This window comes from Apis laboriosa, unplaced genomic scaffold, assembly GCF_014066325.1.
Source record: "Apis laboriosa isolate Shangri-la unplaced genomic scaffold, ASM1406632v1 scaffold69_cov144, whole genome shotgun sequence".
NCBI classification, from domain to species: domain Eukaryota; kingdom Metazoa; phylum Arthropoda; class Insecta; order Hymenoptera; family Apidae; genus Apis; species Apis laboriosa.
The window spans coordinates 3,055,936-3,073,074 of NW_025224165.1; the positions used below are offsets into that span (position 1 = coordinate 3,055,936).

The following is a 17,139-nucleotide window of genomic DNA, read 5'->3' on the forward strand; positions in this document are numbered from 1 at the left end:
TTTTTTTTTTTTTTAACGTTTTAACGTTTTTAAAATTATCCGATTATTTATCACTTACAATGAGATTCAAGAAAAAATACGTAAAAAGTTTCTTCTGAAATAGCATTTATTATAATATTTTTGCATATAATGGGATGCATCTGAACTCTATCTCCGGATTATATATAATCGACTTGGAATATTTTCTTGTCTCTCGACGAGTTTCCTATTTACAATTATTCTTTATATATATCCTACTTGGTGGATTCAAAATTATTCCGAGTGGAATGCGTTTCATTCAGCAGAGAACTAGTTCCATAATTGAAATTTTAAAAGTGGAATACTTATCTTTGTATTTACGATTTTAATTTTCGTCGTAATAATTTTTCCCAATAAGTTCTATTAATATTATTTATATTATTGAATATTATATTATTCTTACTAATTTTCGAATCTGAAAATTGGATATAAGATTTCGAATATCCTGAAAAAAGTTTATTTCTTTTTCCAAGGAGAAATATCTATTCGTCAACAAATTTTTATCTACAAATCTCTTTAAATTCATTTTTTACATAATCGTTTGTTTGAAAAATTAAACATCAAATAATAACTGGATTAAAATAAATCTAAATATAAATTCAATTAGATTATTATTAAATTAATACAATCGAAATATTTTCACAAATTATTTATACATATCTCAAGAAACATATACACTATATATACTTTATCTACGTTTCAAGAATTTTCTCAATCGTGACCCAGATTATACATTATTATTTATCAAAAAAAATTTATATAATTCGTGAGTTTCACAATGGAAATGAAAAAAAGAAAAAAAAAAAATAGAAAGAGATATCGCGTTATCGAAGATTCTTTCGAGAAAGTTCATAGACTCACTATCAAATACGCGGTCGAGGAATTAAAAAAAAAAAAAAAAGGAACGTTACGACCTTCGATCTCGATAAATCACCGTTAAACGTGCGAATCCTCGTGGATACGATCACGCTCTATGAATCCAGAGTTTATACAATTTAGATAAATTGTCCCGATGGGTGAAACATACGAGGAAACACGCGCGACCTCTAACGTTAGAATTCCAATCTGCTGGTGGCGCCACTCCAAATTATTGGATTATTGATACACATACAGGATGTTCTGGTATCGATGGACAGAGATAAAGTTGATCGTGGCGAGTCGAGAATGGAATCAAATTGTTTGATTTGAGGTTATGTTTTTTTTTTTCGAGAAAATAACATGGAAGAGATTATTCTTGTTGTAAAAAAATAAATTAAATAACGATCAAGGTGAGCGAATCGAATTCATTTTATACTTGTATATTTATAAACTATACATATATATACTGTGCTAACGATAGAATTGACTGAATTCAATATTTTTTTACGATGTGCAAGGTAAAATCAATTCAGGATTATATTAAATACATTCATCAAGATATCAAAGATTGGAGAAATAAAATGATATGCAAAAGTATCGATTGAGGTTATGTAATTTACCATCGATTAAAGAATCGATTAAACAAAGTTTGGATTGACGTTACGGACGAATGTTTATTGGGATAGGAATATTTCATACATTCCTCCAATTAAAACTTGTCAATTTCATATAACTTTCAAAAAAAAAAAAAAACCACACCGAATATTTTCGAAACGAAACACGGCCAAAAATAAATTTCATATACTCTCGAAAATTCAACATGAGAGAAAGTGTCAAATGCAACAGAGCCGGCTCGTGTTTCTTGTCATATTGATGCTTTCCAAAGCTTTTTTTTTTTTTTTTTTTTATTTCCCAGCTGCATCGGTTAGGTTAGGTTAGGTCAAAGTCGACGAACGACGTAACAAATTCTCGAGAAATTCGTGCCCCGGCAAACTGCTGCCTCGTTTTTCACTCTGCCTTTGAAATTTTTAAATTCACCAGAAACACTCTGTCTAATTCTCAAATATTTAGTGTTGCCTCTCTCTATAAATCTAAGAAATTTATCCACAGGTGTTCGTACATGGATACGTGCTAATTGCTAGATCGAGAATTATGCGTTTTTTCAATCGATATTATTGCATTTTTTTTTTAACGATTCAGATTAAATAATCCAGTTTGAGATTGATCGATTATTTTTGAAAAATTGGAAAATAAGGATAATTATAATTGCTTGATGAAGTTTTCGCTTATTTCGATAATCTTCTTTGAAACATGGAAAATATTACTTTACGAAGAGACGTATTTGTTGTATAGAAAGTGTCAAAGAAACAGTTATTAATAAGAATTTAATGAAATAAAAATTTTGTCACAGTATGAAGCTAAAAGTATTAAATTTCTAATATTATGAAAAATTGACAGTAAATAAATAATATCAATATAATTTAAAATTCACAATCATTTGACTTAAAAATTTTCTCTTATCCCTTGATATAATATTCCTTTTATTTTTCCAAGGGAGAAAAAAAAAAAAGAAATGGAGAGGAAAAAAATAATTAAATTTCTTCTCAATATAAACATAAATTATTCAATTTTTAAGTCATCATTAGTTCTAATATAAATATTCTTTAAACAAGTTACTTTTATACCTTACTTGTTTTATCTCGAGTATAATTCAAAAAGTACGTGATATTTTTCATAGCCTCTTTACGTCTTCGATCTTTCACGTATCCCAAAGTATATACAGGATGTTAATATATTCGTGGAACAATATTCTAGAGGCACATAAATTTCGTCTTGCTTCATCTAATGCAAACTTCAATTGTGCATGACTTAATAAACAAGCCTGACATTTTTGCATATCGACCTTTTGACCTCTAGAATATAAACCTTTCAAACGTATAAATACATTAACACTCGAGTGTGTACGTATAACAATATGTACTTCTTCGTCCTATAAATTCATTAACATTTGCATTATTATGAAATTATATATGAAATCGACGGTCTTTATCAATGATTTTATTTGATCTCTCCGAAAGGTAAAATATTCCTTTCAATTTAAATAAACCACGATGTACTATGCCTCCAGTTTCAATGAACCTGACTAAATATAGTGACAGCAATGAATAATTTAATCTAGATCTAACATTGCCTGTCCTTAGTTTGCAATTAAATAGAACGGTTGGCGAGCACTTACTTGGAAACGTAATCGATCTTAGAATTATTTTCATTTCACAATTTCTCCTATACGTACTTGCGATATGTGTATACATTTTATTTATATATTTTTATTTTTGTATCATTAATTTACATTTATCATACACGTATGTGACAATACACATGTGCCACACTTTGGTATTCGTTTATTTTTTATTTATAGAATATTAAAGAGAACGAATATTTATAATTGTAATTTACACCATTGATTTTTCGAAAATGATAAAATTGAACGTATAATTTTAATCTTGAATTAAATAAAGGGATATTAATTATATTCTTTTAACGTGGAAATGTTTTCATTCGTTTGAAAATTAATTAAAATTAAGTGAAACGTCAATTATGTAAAATTAAAATGCGTTATCGGTGACCTCAATCACTGTACTTTTACAAAATGAAACAACGAAAATGCAAAGGTGTACATTATTCTTATTAAAGCACATTTTAATAATCTTTCCTTTTCGTAATGAAAAATTTTATCTATCGAATGAAACATGAAACATCGACAGTTGAAAATCCATTTTACCTAATAAATAAATAACATCATCGATACAATAATATTAATGGACAAATAAAAAAATTTCCTTAATTTGAAAAATTCATAATTTATCATTTCTTTCAAATCATATATAATTTAAAAATTACGATGAAAAAAGAAGCGTGTAAGACAAGATCGAACCGTTTCAGAAAGATGTATATTTTTCACCAAATATCTTTTCAAAGACCAAGATGGTGGTGGATACGATGAACCTTCAGGAAAATCCAGATTCGAGTGGACAACACAACAAGATGGTGGAAACACGTCCGACTGACCAATGGAATAATTTGATAGACTCGTATTAGCCTGAATTCCGACAATCCAGTTAGCTACCCTAACCCTGATCCAGCCTCGTCCTGAATTTAAAGCAATTGACGCGAACTGGAACACGCTGTGATAAACTAACGTTTCCGATAGGCTTCCTAAGACAGGTCGAACCTCTGGCATCCTCTGGAAAACTGTACAATGCCCGCAGGTATAATGACTCCGTCGGTAAATCGAACTTGGAGATTTCGTTATTCGATTATCTACTCTCTTTTAATCGATAATTCCGGATTAAAATAAATAAAATTCGAGGAAAGGAGATAGATGAAAAGAAATCTTGTTTGAAAATTTGATCTGATTGATTATTATTAAGAATTGCGTTATGGGATTAAAAATATTTTCACTCGAACTTGAAATGAGTTTATTATTATTAGTTTTACGTTTATTTTTATTGATGTGGAATATTCCGTGCAGGATAAGATTTTTATGAACAGGATTAGAGAAATGGAGCTTAAAGAGAGATTTGCTTTTAAATGTCTATAAATGTATTATACTTTTAATGTTTTGTGCTTTTTTTCTTATATATATGTATGTATGTAGATTAATAAAATTTATATAAAAAGTTTTCTTTTTATTTTTAAAAAAATAATGATCCTCGTGAGGATCCTTATGAGGATTCATACTCTCTGTTTGTAAAATATTTTATTTTTATATGAATTTAAAAAACAGTGTAGATTAAGTAATTATAGCAATATTAGATAAATCAATTGGTATTTTCAATCGTTTAGATTATATGGATTTGAAGAAGATAATGTAAATGTCACTATTTTACGTGATTCGATGAAACATATGAAAATTTATATTTTAAAATATAAAAAATATTCGAGATCGAATATTTTCGAAATGATTGAATATTAATTTTTTATAGATTCGATAATTTATTGATAAAAGATGAACACAATGTTGCTTGTGATATAAAAGTTATAAAAATAATTTGTAACTGTCAATCTTTTCCTTTAATTATTTTAATCCTTCATGATATCATGCAATTTCATAAGACTGTTTAAACTCTAATTAAATAAAATTACCACTTTTAATACGATCAAACTATAATTAATTTAATATCGCGTGTTTCGCCTGATAGTTGCATTTAAGAAACTTAATTCAATCTTAGATAATCTTTTAGAACAGAAGAAAACAAAAAAAATATCATTTTACTAAAATTTAGACAAGTTACAAAAAGAACATCATAGAAACAGAGAATGTTATCTTGATTTTTCTTTTTTTTTTTTGTATTCTGTTTATTTATTATTATTTTATTTATTTGATATCACGAAAAAACGATTTAGTTCTCACGTTAAATCCATAATTTCATGAATAAAAAATATATATACGTGTATTAATTAACTTTTATAATTTTATATCAATTCGATAATTAAAGTAAATCGTTTTTCGTTCGATCAACTCTTTGTTTAACAAAACGACGTCATTTTAAGAAATGATAAAAGTAAAACTCTCTTACATAGCACAATTGTACAATATATATATATATATATATTATTCTGAGAATGCTCAGAATTTTATAAATAAATATCAGAATCGTTCAAAGTTCATTTCTCTTACTTTCCTCTGAACTTTGTATTACAAATGTCAATCCAAGTTATACGAACACATTGTTTGCCGCTCAAATCGTCCGATTCATATTTGATATTCGAGAATAAACGAGGCGCGCGGATAATAATGGAACGGAATCGAAGATTACGACTCACGTGGCAAAATTTTCCTTATTTTCTTTTAGAAATGTTTGTCGAATCGCAAAGGTATATGGAAATAATTTGCGTTCAAATGGCTTTTGCTCAAAACGGATCGTTCTATCGTTCGACGACAAATGACACAACACGATAGAGAACGAAAGGTGAAGTATGAATTTTTAATTCCTCGATAAGCTCCATACGTGGAAAGCAGAATTGTCGTGACTTGTAATTTAAAAAAAAAAAAAAAAAAAAATTTGAAAGAAGGAAATATAAAATTCTACTTGAATTTTCGCAACGACGCGAAATGAAACTCGGTTAAATTTTCATTAAAATCAAAAAATGATCGAGTAGAAATTTAATCACGTTATAATACAAATAATATCGTTCAAAAAGAATGTTGTAATTTATGCAGATTCTAAATGCTATTAGAAAAATCATAGAGAAATTCTTTTTCACTAATAGCAAAAATTAAATAACGTTATTGGTACTGATATATCGATTCCATCATATTCTCATCAAAGAAATTTACTCTTTTTTTTCTTTTTATTACAAAATTTTTGTTAATTGGAAAGAAATAGAAAAGGAATCTTTGTAAATTAATTGAATAAATAGATATTATAATTTTTTTTAATATTATTTCTATTTGAACAGATTATTTGTTAATAACAAATACAACAATGAATTTACGATTAAAAAGGGAACCTTTCGATTTTTTATTGCCACTTCGATTCTAATTTATTTGGTGGATAAACAGGTTGTCGTACATCGTTAATTAAATTATCGAACGTATTAAAATTTGTTGTGGCAAATGTCGAATAACGCGAGTAGCAAAACTTTTGATAGCACATGTACTTTAATCAGGTCACCAGATTTCTATACCTTCTCTTTTCGTCTTCTTTAGAAACTACACACACATACATACACACACACACATATATATATAGCACACACACCTCTTGAACATTTTCTGCAAATCTAGACATCAGCATTTCTTGCAGCAAACTACCTGATGTTGTGCCGGTAATATTCGAATATGATTCAAGATTCAAGATTCTTTCTTCAAGCAGTTTTTACGATTGCGTAAAAAACTCGCGTAACGATTTTTAAGAATTTAGAATGGCAATCTATTTTTTTGCCTAGTTTTATTACTTTATTTCTCAGTATGTAATTGAAGAGTAATTGAACACAGAGTGTTCAATATAAATGTGATTACTTGGTGTAAAGAATTGGTTATTATTTTTTATATTTCCTTTGCTTGATGCTGTTCGCCGCAATTTCTTCTCCAATTTAAAAAATTCATTAAAAATAATGTAATAAACGCGAATCTACAATCAATGATACAAGTTTTCGTATGTTATCTCGAAAGAAAATTTATCAATTTTGAAAAATTTGATTTTAGTGAAAATTTGCATACACAAAAATCTTCTTTAATCAAACTTTTCATAATATTCAATATATATTTCAATAATAAAATCTTCTCACATTTCTGTAATCCATTATGATCTATAATCATAACGTTTCACAAAACGAAATTATTAATTTCGATAACACAATTTATTAATTTAATCTCATAATCTTTTGCAGCTGACTGTAATTTAAATTTAAATTTCATTTTTTTTCTTTTTATTCAAAACTATACGTATCCTACCTTCCCTTCTATTTTATTTATTTCGTAACATTTTACCATTTTTTTCGCATAAAAATCCTTTCCAAAACTCGTCCAAAATTCCAAACCAACTAACCAAATTCATCATTCATCCATTCGCATCAAAAAAAAAAAAAAAACAAATTTTTTGACATGCAAAAAAATAATCTCGACTCACCAAGCATCTTGACACCTTGAACAGGACTAACGGGATAAAAATCGCCGTGAAGAGGGCAATGGAAGCCGACCCTGCGCTCCCTTCTTCTCGCCCTTCTGGTGAGCATGCAGAGTAGCACGCCTAGGGCGAGCATAAGGGCGCCCACGACTATACAAATAGGTCCCAGGATCCGCGAATTTCCTGTGAATGCGATCCTAGCCGCGTACGAGTCCTTGTCCTCGTCCTCCCCTGGCCCACGATACGACGCAGCTGAAACAAGCAAGCAAGCAAGCACGTGGATTTGAAGCGTGAACACCAGACGTCCGCCATTAATTTTCCTTACGCTTTTTTTCTTTTTTAATCAATTTTCTCCTACTTCCTTAAATCTATTAAATTAAATTGGAAATCTCGTTTGCACGAATTTTTGACGAGGATTTGCACTATGGATTTTGGCCAGGTTTCTTTTATTTTTTTTTTTTTTTTTTCCTTCGTCCCATTGTCTTCCTTTCCTTCCTCGCCATTTTCAACCGTCTTATTAATATTTCAAATTTAATCTAGCCGGAGTGCTCGCGGCTAAGTTCACGCTTCTGTGGATGGATACGGCTACGTTATATTATCCATCGTTGTTGTGGTTGTGTAGGTGTGTAACAAGTACAGGTATAAGAAGTTATATCAAAAAGGTTAGGAAGAAGGAAAGGAGAGAGGGATATAGAGAAATATAATTTTTCATTTGAATAAGTGGATTTTCTAATTTGATGAGATATATATGGAATGGAAGGGATATTGTTTGCAAATTTTTGGAAATATGTGGAAGACAAAGGTTTGACAAAGTTTTCTTGGGATTAAAGATCAGGTGCTAAGTGGAGAAAGGGAACGAATAATGAAAGTGGAAGAAGGATGCATGTGTTTGTACGGAAGGAAACGATTATTTTCACACGCATTTTCGTGGTATTTGTCACGTATATTAATCTGATTGTGACAGAAAAAGGCAATAAAATTTGTATCCAAATCATCATAACTTTTTTTATTTCTGATAATATGCAAAGCTAATTATGAATTGTAATAATAATAATTTCTAAATGTAATTTTGTAATTGAGATAATAATCGAGTAGTTGAGATAATAATTGTATGAATAAACAAGACAAATGTATAGATACATTAATATTAAAATAATTCATAGTTTCGAAAATATTTCAGATTTCAGTCTTAGATGATTATTGTAATAATAAATGAAAACTAATTTTTACGATTTTGAATATTCAAATTATAGCTTTTCTACTATTATGTAGTGTGTGGTGTCAGGATTGTCAATAAAGTATCCAAGTCGTTTACTTTTGTTGAAAAGAAATTTATTCTTTGAATTAATATATTCTTTTTTCGAAGAAAAGAATAATTGAAAATATTTCAAATGTCAATATCAAATTTACATATACAAAATATTAATATTAATATTTCAAATAATTACTTGTAATTATATCTTAAAAATTTATTTAAAATTCAAATTTTTCCATATATTTGTTTATCATTATATAAATCTTTAAATATCATCTCGTTTCAATAATTGTTTTTAATATTTTTTCGTATGAATACTGTATTCAATAGATCATGAATCATTCAAATAATACTTTTTATTCAAATTAAAAACAAAAATGAATACATCTTTTATTAAATATACATAATATTTCCATATTATTGGTGTCCAATGTTTTTTTAATAAACTGTTTAAATTTAAAAAAAAAAAAATAGAAAAAGCACAATTTATAATGATAATCACGAAGTGATAATGTCACGATTTATATTTTTTTTATATTTCATGATAAATACATAGTTATTACATGATAAAATAGCAAATAAAAAAATTTATGTAATCTCATAATTCGTTATTGAAAATTTATCAAACGAAAAGTCCAAAAGTTCTCGTGCATTCGTTAAATCTTATCGTGTAATAGATTATTGATTTCCTTATTAAAAAAAAAAAAAAAATATGAAAAAAATAACCATGACAATTGTCATTTCACAATTAACATTGTAAATTTAAAAAAATTTATTCTGATCATTGTGTAACAAAGCAATGAAACTCTTTATCTTTTACATTTTTAAAAAAAAAAAAATCTATTGTAAGAACGTAAACACGCGATATATCAAGTATTCTTTAAAGTACAATAGAATATCGATTATCGTCGATTATTCGAAGTTTGATTATTCAAATGACGGACTATCTGAACACGAGATAAGAACATATTTAAACTGCCATCCAAACTATCGAACAATATTTACATTGCGAAAAAACTAAATTTTTTGAGGAATTTAAAAATTTTTTTTGAAATTAATCTTTAAACTTGTTTAAAAAAATCTATTTTTTAAAATAATATAAAATTAAATTAATAATAATATTTGAAATGAATTATTTCATTTTAATGGAAATAACTGTTCATTAATATGCAGAGTTAATGTTTCTTACCAACATTATTACTTATTTAATTTTTTATTCTATAATATTCTCTAATATCATTCGATAAACAAAATGGATATTATTATTATTTTCTTAAACAATCAATTCTCCAATACAATATTTACTTCACCAAATAAACGATTAACGATTATTTAAAATAATTTTCTTAAATAAATTATTGTTTGAAATAAAAAAATTTTTTACATATAGTATATATAGTATAAAAACGATTAATTTATTTTTTTGTAATTTCTTTAATTATATATATTTCCCTTACGTAATTCTCACAGGAAACGTGTCATCATAATTCCCACGAGAATCTCAATTTCCATTAAGATTAGATTTTCCTCGAAATAAAATTCGAACGATAAAATAAAGATTACAATTTCCGTGAGATTTAAAATCGCCCACGTAAAAAAAAAAAAGAAAACGTTCCCGGTTAGATAAAATCTCTAGGATTCCGCCATTGCATCCCGTTTAATTGGTTTATGTTTAAGGTTAGGTTAGGTTTAAGTTCAGACTTGCAGTGGTAAACCGGTAAATCCGCGGAAGCCATCATCTCGAGCCAGAGAAGAAATTCGAAAATCGTTGGAAATAAGGATTTGTTGCAACGAAAATTTTCTCCACGCTTTCACACCTTTTCTCCGTTTAACCGGAACGTACGACGGTAGATGTTGCTATCGTGAGTCGTTCAGAAGGATGCTTGCAACGAGAAATCATAGAGTATCAAGCTCGAGGCGAGAATAATATGGAAAAATTCGAGAGATTGGATACAGGATAAACTCGCCTGCGTTCAATACCGACTTGATACGTTATATCTATTTATATTATCGAGTAACGAAAAAACACCTATTATATTTCTTGTAACAGGAAACAGAGATCCGAAAGATTGTAATAGGAATCATTTAATTCATTGAAATCGCGCTTCTTATTTTTTTTTAATAATAAAAATAATAATTAGTTTATATGGATGTTTATATATGGATGGTTGAAAGATAAAAAAAAAATTTACAATAATAAAATTATACATGTGATAAAAGTATATCTGCACATTATTATTTATCATTATTTACTTGATATAATTTAGGTAAATATTTCTACATAATTATAAAAGTTTGAAACTGTGAAAATGAAATCTAGAATTTGATAAAGAAGAATGTGTAATCAGATAATAAAAAAAATTTATGCAATGTATTATTAAGGGAATATAGAATTATATAATATTTATTTAAAAAATTGCTATTTCAATTTTAACAATCGACACTAGCGCCACGTAACTATTAATTATTAGTATTCAATATACTTATACATTTATTTATTCGCATGCATTTCTTCAATTATTCGTTATTTCTATTTTTTTTTTTTTTTTGTTTTTTAAGAGTTGAACATTATTATAATTTTCTTCATTAAAATTCATTCTTTAAAAATTTCAAGTAATCAAATATGCTTTTTAACATAAAAATTCTTTTTTTTTATTTCTTTTGAAATAACAGTTTGTATTAGGCAAACAATTTTTTTATCTTTTGTTATCTATACTATACTTCAATACACATCATGAACATAAAAATATTCTAAATATCGAAGTTTAATCAGTTGTTAAAATATTTTTGTGCCAAAAACTTATTATCATAAGTCATATTTACCATACGTGATCTAACATTCTTAACTTAGAATCAAAATATCTTTGCTGTTGATTCTTTTCTCAAAAATATTGCACAATTCCAGCAAATAATTCCATAATTCTCTTTACAAACTACTTCTTTACACTTAAAAAATTATCCAGCACCATCAACAGAGATGATAAAAAGCAAGTATTACAAAAAAAGCATCTTTGTCATTCATTGACAATCTATCAAAAACTCCCAATCTAAGAAAAATTGTCAGATTGCAAGAAGAGGAAGAAATTATTATTTCTTGCGAATAAAGCAATTGTTCTCTACATTTTTTTCTTTCCATGGAAAAGGAAGAAGTGAAAGAAAACAGGAATACTTTCTTTCCATCATAGGAGACATTCTATCGAAACACACCGATTGCTCTTGGAAACTGATTGCACGTGTGGAAAACTGTGTGGGAGAGTTTCGAAGGAACTTTCTTGGGAGCAAGTTGCGGAGAAAGTCATTCTTCTATGCCGCGATCTTTATAAGGGAAGAAACTCCGTGGAAAGAGGAGGAATGTCGTGGCCAAAGTGAGGGGCACGTAACCCGTTCTTGATTTCATTGTACGCGAAATCTGAACGTGGATCATTGTACGCGTAGGCAGACGAGAAACCGTTCGTTCGTTTCAATTGAAAGATTAATATATTCAACTGTGTGAGTTTAGCGCGCGTGGAGGTTGAGGAAGTGGGTAGAAAATTTAAGGGGGTAATTCTAGTGACTGGAAGACAAATGTAAAACTTGGAAATATAAAAATGGAAAGATATATTTATATGCAAAAAGATCGTTTATTTTTTAAATTGTGAGCAATTTAATTTTTGCATTTTGAAACGAAACGAAAAAGTGAGAGATCCTTCTATCTCTGTAACATTTTATCTCTGTCTGATTATATTTGGTGGAAAATTATATATTGCTTGTAATTAAGAGAAATAAATTTTGATGTATGGAACAATTCTTGTTTTAATTCATCCTTGAAATTTGAAATCTGCTTCTTCTGAACAGTACATATCTTAGATTAGAATGTGTATTTTCGCAATATTTCTATGATATTGAGACAAATGTAAGAGGAAAATTATAGGTAACCAATAATATTCTGACGATTTTGTTTCTTTCCTTTTTTTTTTTTTTTTTTTTTTATGACATAAGAATATGAAGAAACATTTATAAGACTTGTGAAACGTTATGTTCATAGAATAACTGCAAGTAATCGTTGAGATTTGTGGTTGATTGCACATAGAATTGTGCACTTCAAGTTTCAACAATATTTTTTCTCCATTTGGATTATTATTGTATATGTGATTATTGTAAAATTAAAAATAGAAAGTTTGTAAAATATTTTTTTCACTTCTCAAGACTTGTGATTTTTATAAAGATAACGTTTATAACTTTTTCATCATAAAACTTTCTTGATTGCTTGATAAAATAATAATTGTTCATAATAATTAATGTGAAGTATAAGTAATTTCAAAATATCAAACAAAATTTGTATGAAAATTACTTGTTATAAAAATAAAATAATTAATGAATATTTGATCAACAATAAACATATTAATGCAATTATTTTGATTTTTTTTTGAAAAATTTTGAAGTTTTAATTTTAAAATCATGCAAATTATTGAATAAACTAGCGATTTAAAAAATTATATTGTAATGATCAATATTCTTTTTCTAATCTATAAAATTGAAATAAATAAATCAATCAATTAAGAAAATTAATTAAAATTTCTTTTGTTTTTTTCAAATCATTTAATCTTAATATAATTTAATTAGTAATTGTAATTTCTCTTTGTGTAATTAAATAATTTTTTCAAACATATATGAGTGTTTATTCAATAAAAATCGTACAATAATATATTATATGTTCTTTCACGTAACCGAACCAAATTGTTAAAAATAAATAACTTGAAATCTAAATTTACATGCAGACTAAACAGACTGATATAGAGTAGATACATTACTATGTAATGGAACACTTAACATTTCTTCTTTTGAATTTTAGTACGACTTTTATTTCTCTCTACAATCAAATAAAAAATTTTTTTTAAGTGTTTATAAATAATAATATAAATTAAATATATATATTTGAAATTTCTAATAATAAAATAGTAATTTTCAATAATCCAAATCAAACGTATCAAATAATAGTTAAATTTAAAAATCTTTTGATGAGAATATAAAAAATTTAAAATTCAATCTTATTAATATTAAAGATTAAATATATTCAATATGAAAGAAGATCACAATTTTAGTTAAGATCTTTTGAAGATGAAATTGGTAAGCTTTAAATAATTTACAAGGGAAAATATTGAAAATTGCTAAGAATTTTAAAATCTTTTTTCAATAACTTGATATATTTATACAGAAAGATTTGATTATTATTAATAAAGAGACAAAAGCATTGACAATGTTTAAAAGTACAATATTTTAATATTTGTTCATTCAATTACAAAAAATGCAAAATAACATGAATTTTAAAATCTGATTTAGCACTTGTAAGTCATAACAAAGAGCAACGAACTTTCTTCCCCTTTTTAAATCCCCATTTAAGAATCCATAAAAATTCAGATTTATTTCAAACAGTTAATACTGTAATTATACTTAGAACGAAAGCAAAAGAAAATAAATTTTAAACGATTACAATTAATAATCACGTAAGTTAAAAAGTAAATTATCTCATATATCTCATATATTTTATGAAAATCTGTTTTCTATATTCAATGTGTAAAAATTAACATATTTAATACATATTTTTTTAAATATATATTTGAAATTCAGTTTCTTAAGTTTCTTAATTTTCGAGAAATTACTTGAAATTAAATTATATACAATCATAAAATAATTACACAATCATAAAATTGATTTTGAATTTTCAAATTCGATTTTCTTAAAAATTAATTTTTAAATGAAAAAATATTTTTCTAAGTTTTTCGATGATTTACTAATATTCCAATTTCACTTGAACTTAAAAAATTTTCAAACACGATTTCAAAACGATTTCAAAACGAAAAAATTTTATTTATTTATTTATTTTATTTATATTTGCATTTAGAATTATCTCCTATCTTTTAGTAATGACATTTCAAAAGTATAACTTCCACAGAAAAATAAATGAAATTATCCATTATCGATACCTTACTGATAATTTTTAATACATCATTAAACCAATGAAAATGTTATTAATAATAAATTGCAGTTAGAATAAATATACTTTGAATATATTAAAAATATCATCAAATGAGAAAAAAAAACTAGAAAAACTCTAGCTGTTTTCATTTCAATTATCTTAATCGATATCAACTTTAACGATATTTATCGACGATATCGATAGTCACATCTTAATATAAAATTGCACTATAATAACGTTCTCCAATCAAATTTCATTTTTTCCCATATACATATATAATCGATCCAACCTTCGGCATTTTTAACATCTCTCTAAAAACTACGTACTACCATACCACGAAATTATATTACAAAGAAACTCGTCCACGTTAAAGCTAAATAGATTCGAGTGCAAAGTGAAAAATAAATTTTGCCGATACGTGATCCAGCATGTAGAGTAGCTGGTTCACGAGTATAATACATAGCAGGAGCAACTGATGGGAAACGAAAGGGAAATGGGCTACAGGACCGGTCTCATCGACAGTGGTGGAGGCAAGAAAAAGAAGGAGGTAGAGAAGGACTGACCGGTTTTGATAAATCGGTTGGTAACAACGGTCCAGACCTGTATCCAAGAAACCGTGGCCAAACGAGTAAACGACCAGCTGTTGCCCGTTAGCGAACCTTCTTCTTTCTTTCTTCGTTTCTTCTTCCACGCCACCTCTTCTTCCTCCCCCCTTCTTCTTCTTCTTCTTTTTTCTTCTTTTTCTTCTTCGTGACATAAACGCTCCATTGCCATCGTCGAGTTCGATCACCTCGAATAATAGTGGTTCTCAAATGACGTACGACGTAAGAAGCAAAAAAAAAAAAACAAAATGGCCGATTGATTTTAAGATAAAGATGACGCGAATTTTCAATATCTTAAAGATGCGTATCTGAGAGATGTTATATATTCGAGCGATAATAAAATAATATATTTTTAAAATTTGTATATTGAAATATTAATTGAACTAAATGAATTGCAATTAAACTGTCGTGAATGAAGTGAAATAAAAAAATGGAAAAGAATTCCATAGCTTTAAAGATTCGCAAATTTTCTAATTTTCTTCTTGATTGAACTTATTATTATATATTATATATTATATATTATATTGTTATATTATATTATATTATGTTATTATATATTATATTATTATATATAGCTTGTACATTTTATTTCACTTCATGTAAAATATCTGGAGATTTTCTACGGAAAGAAAAACTAGAGAAGAGAATTTAATCTCACTGACAAGCTTTAACATGGAGAAAGGTTTCTTAAAAGATTAAACTCGCATGAGAGGAGCGCAGAGATTAAAAGGGGAATTACGTCGTATCGATTGCACCCTAACGAATTCCAAGTATGTAAACGATGTATCCGTTTGATTTGTAACCGCGTTGCATAATAAAAGATCGCAAGAATTAATGGCTTTAAATGGATTTCTCACCCTTGTACAAACGTTGACATTCACGTGGCTCAATGTTTATCGATCGTTCGAACAATCTTCGATTGTTCGATCACGGGAAGCCCATCATTTATTTCCTGGTACACATGTGGCTAGATTGACGCAGTGATTTCTTTGCGAATCGATCAATCCAATTTCCAATGACTTGGTCGCTCGAGCTAGCTTAGAAACAAGGCTTCTTGTTCGACACAGCTAATCCAATTTCGCAAATACGACAGAGGCTTCCGTCAGATCCGTGAAGAATCTTCGGTTTGAAAACATTTTTATTATGCCGATACGATTTCCAATTTGTTTTGCCTCTTTGGCATTCGAGTTTAATCCTCTCTCATTCTCTAATAAGATATTTAATTACGCTTCTCGTAATTTATTTAACAAGCTCATGTAATTTATTTAACAAAGACAAGTGGATGCGAATATATCTATCATTCAAATATTCTAAAGCCGCGTCCCCATATCGCGTCGACATCTCTTAATCGACACTGATTGGTCGAACAATTTAACCAATCGTTTGTGATATATCCCTATTTTCAGTAATCAAATTCAACGGTTCAATAGCAAAATCTAATTATTATCGATCACGAATTCCCAGAATTTCAGATATTTATCGAATATCAAAAGAAAATTTGATTTTGATCATTAATTTTTATTAACATCAGTCGGTAAATCGATCGGTTTTCATGTGACTCGAATATAAGGCAAAATAAGGGTAAATGATTTTTTACCGCGCGATGTCGTTGCGATCGTCGATGTTTTTCTCCATTTTCTTAAATAAAAAATGAAGATAGACGTATAATCGATGATATTGCAACGATATCTCAACGAAAAAACATCGCTCGTGTACATTAGGGTTTAATCTAGTTGTTTGGATCTATTGAATAGCTTTGTTGATTACAATAAATACCGATGCGAGTGGGGACTCGACTTAATATCCGTTCTAGTAATC

At 27.6% G+C, this 17,139-nt stretch overlaps 1 protein-coding gene across 5 annotated transcripts in view; it reads right to left on the minus strand.

Annotated features, from left to right (window-relative positions):
• The window catches only part of LOC122719047, a 112,891-nt gene that overhangs the window by 46,934 nt on the left and 48,818 nt on the right, over nt 1-17,139 (minus strand). For all 5 annotated transcript variants that reach the window (XM_043944573.1, XM_043944572.1, XM_043944575.1 and 2 more), the window contains exon 3: nt 7,512-7,760. In XM_043944573.1, coding sequence (XP_043800508.1) covers nt 7,512-7,760 — 249 coding nt within the window. The remainder of the gene's footprint in view (nt 1-7,511; nt 7,761-17,139) is intronic.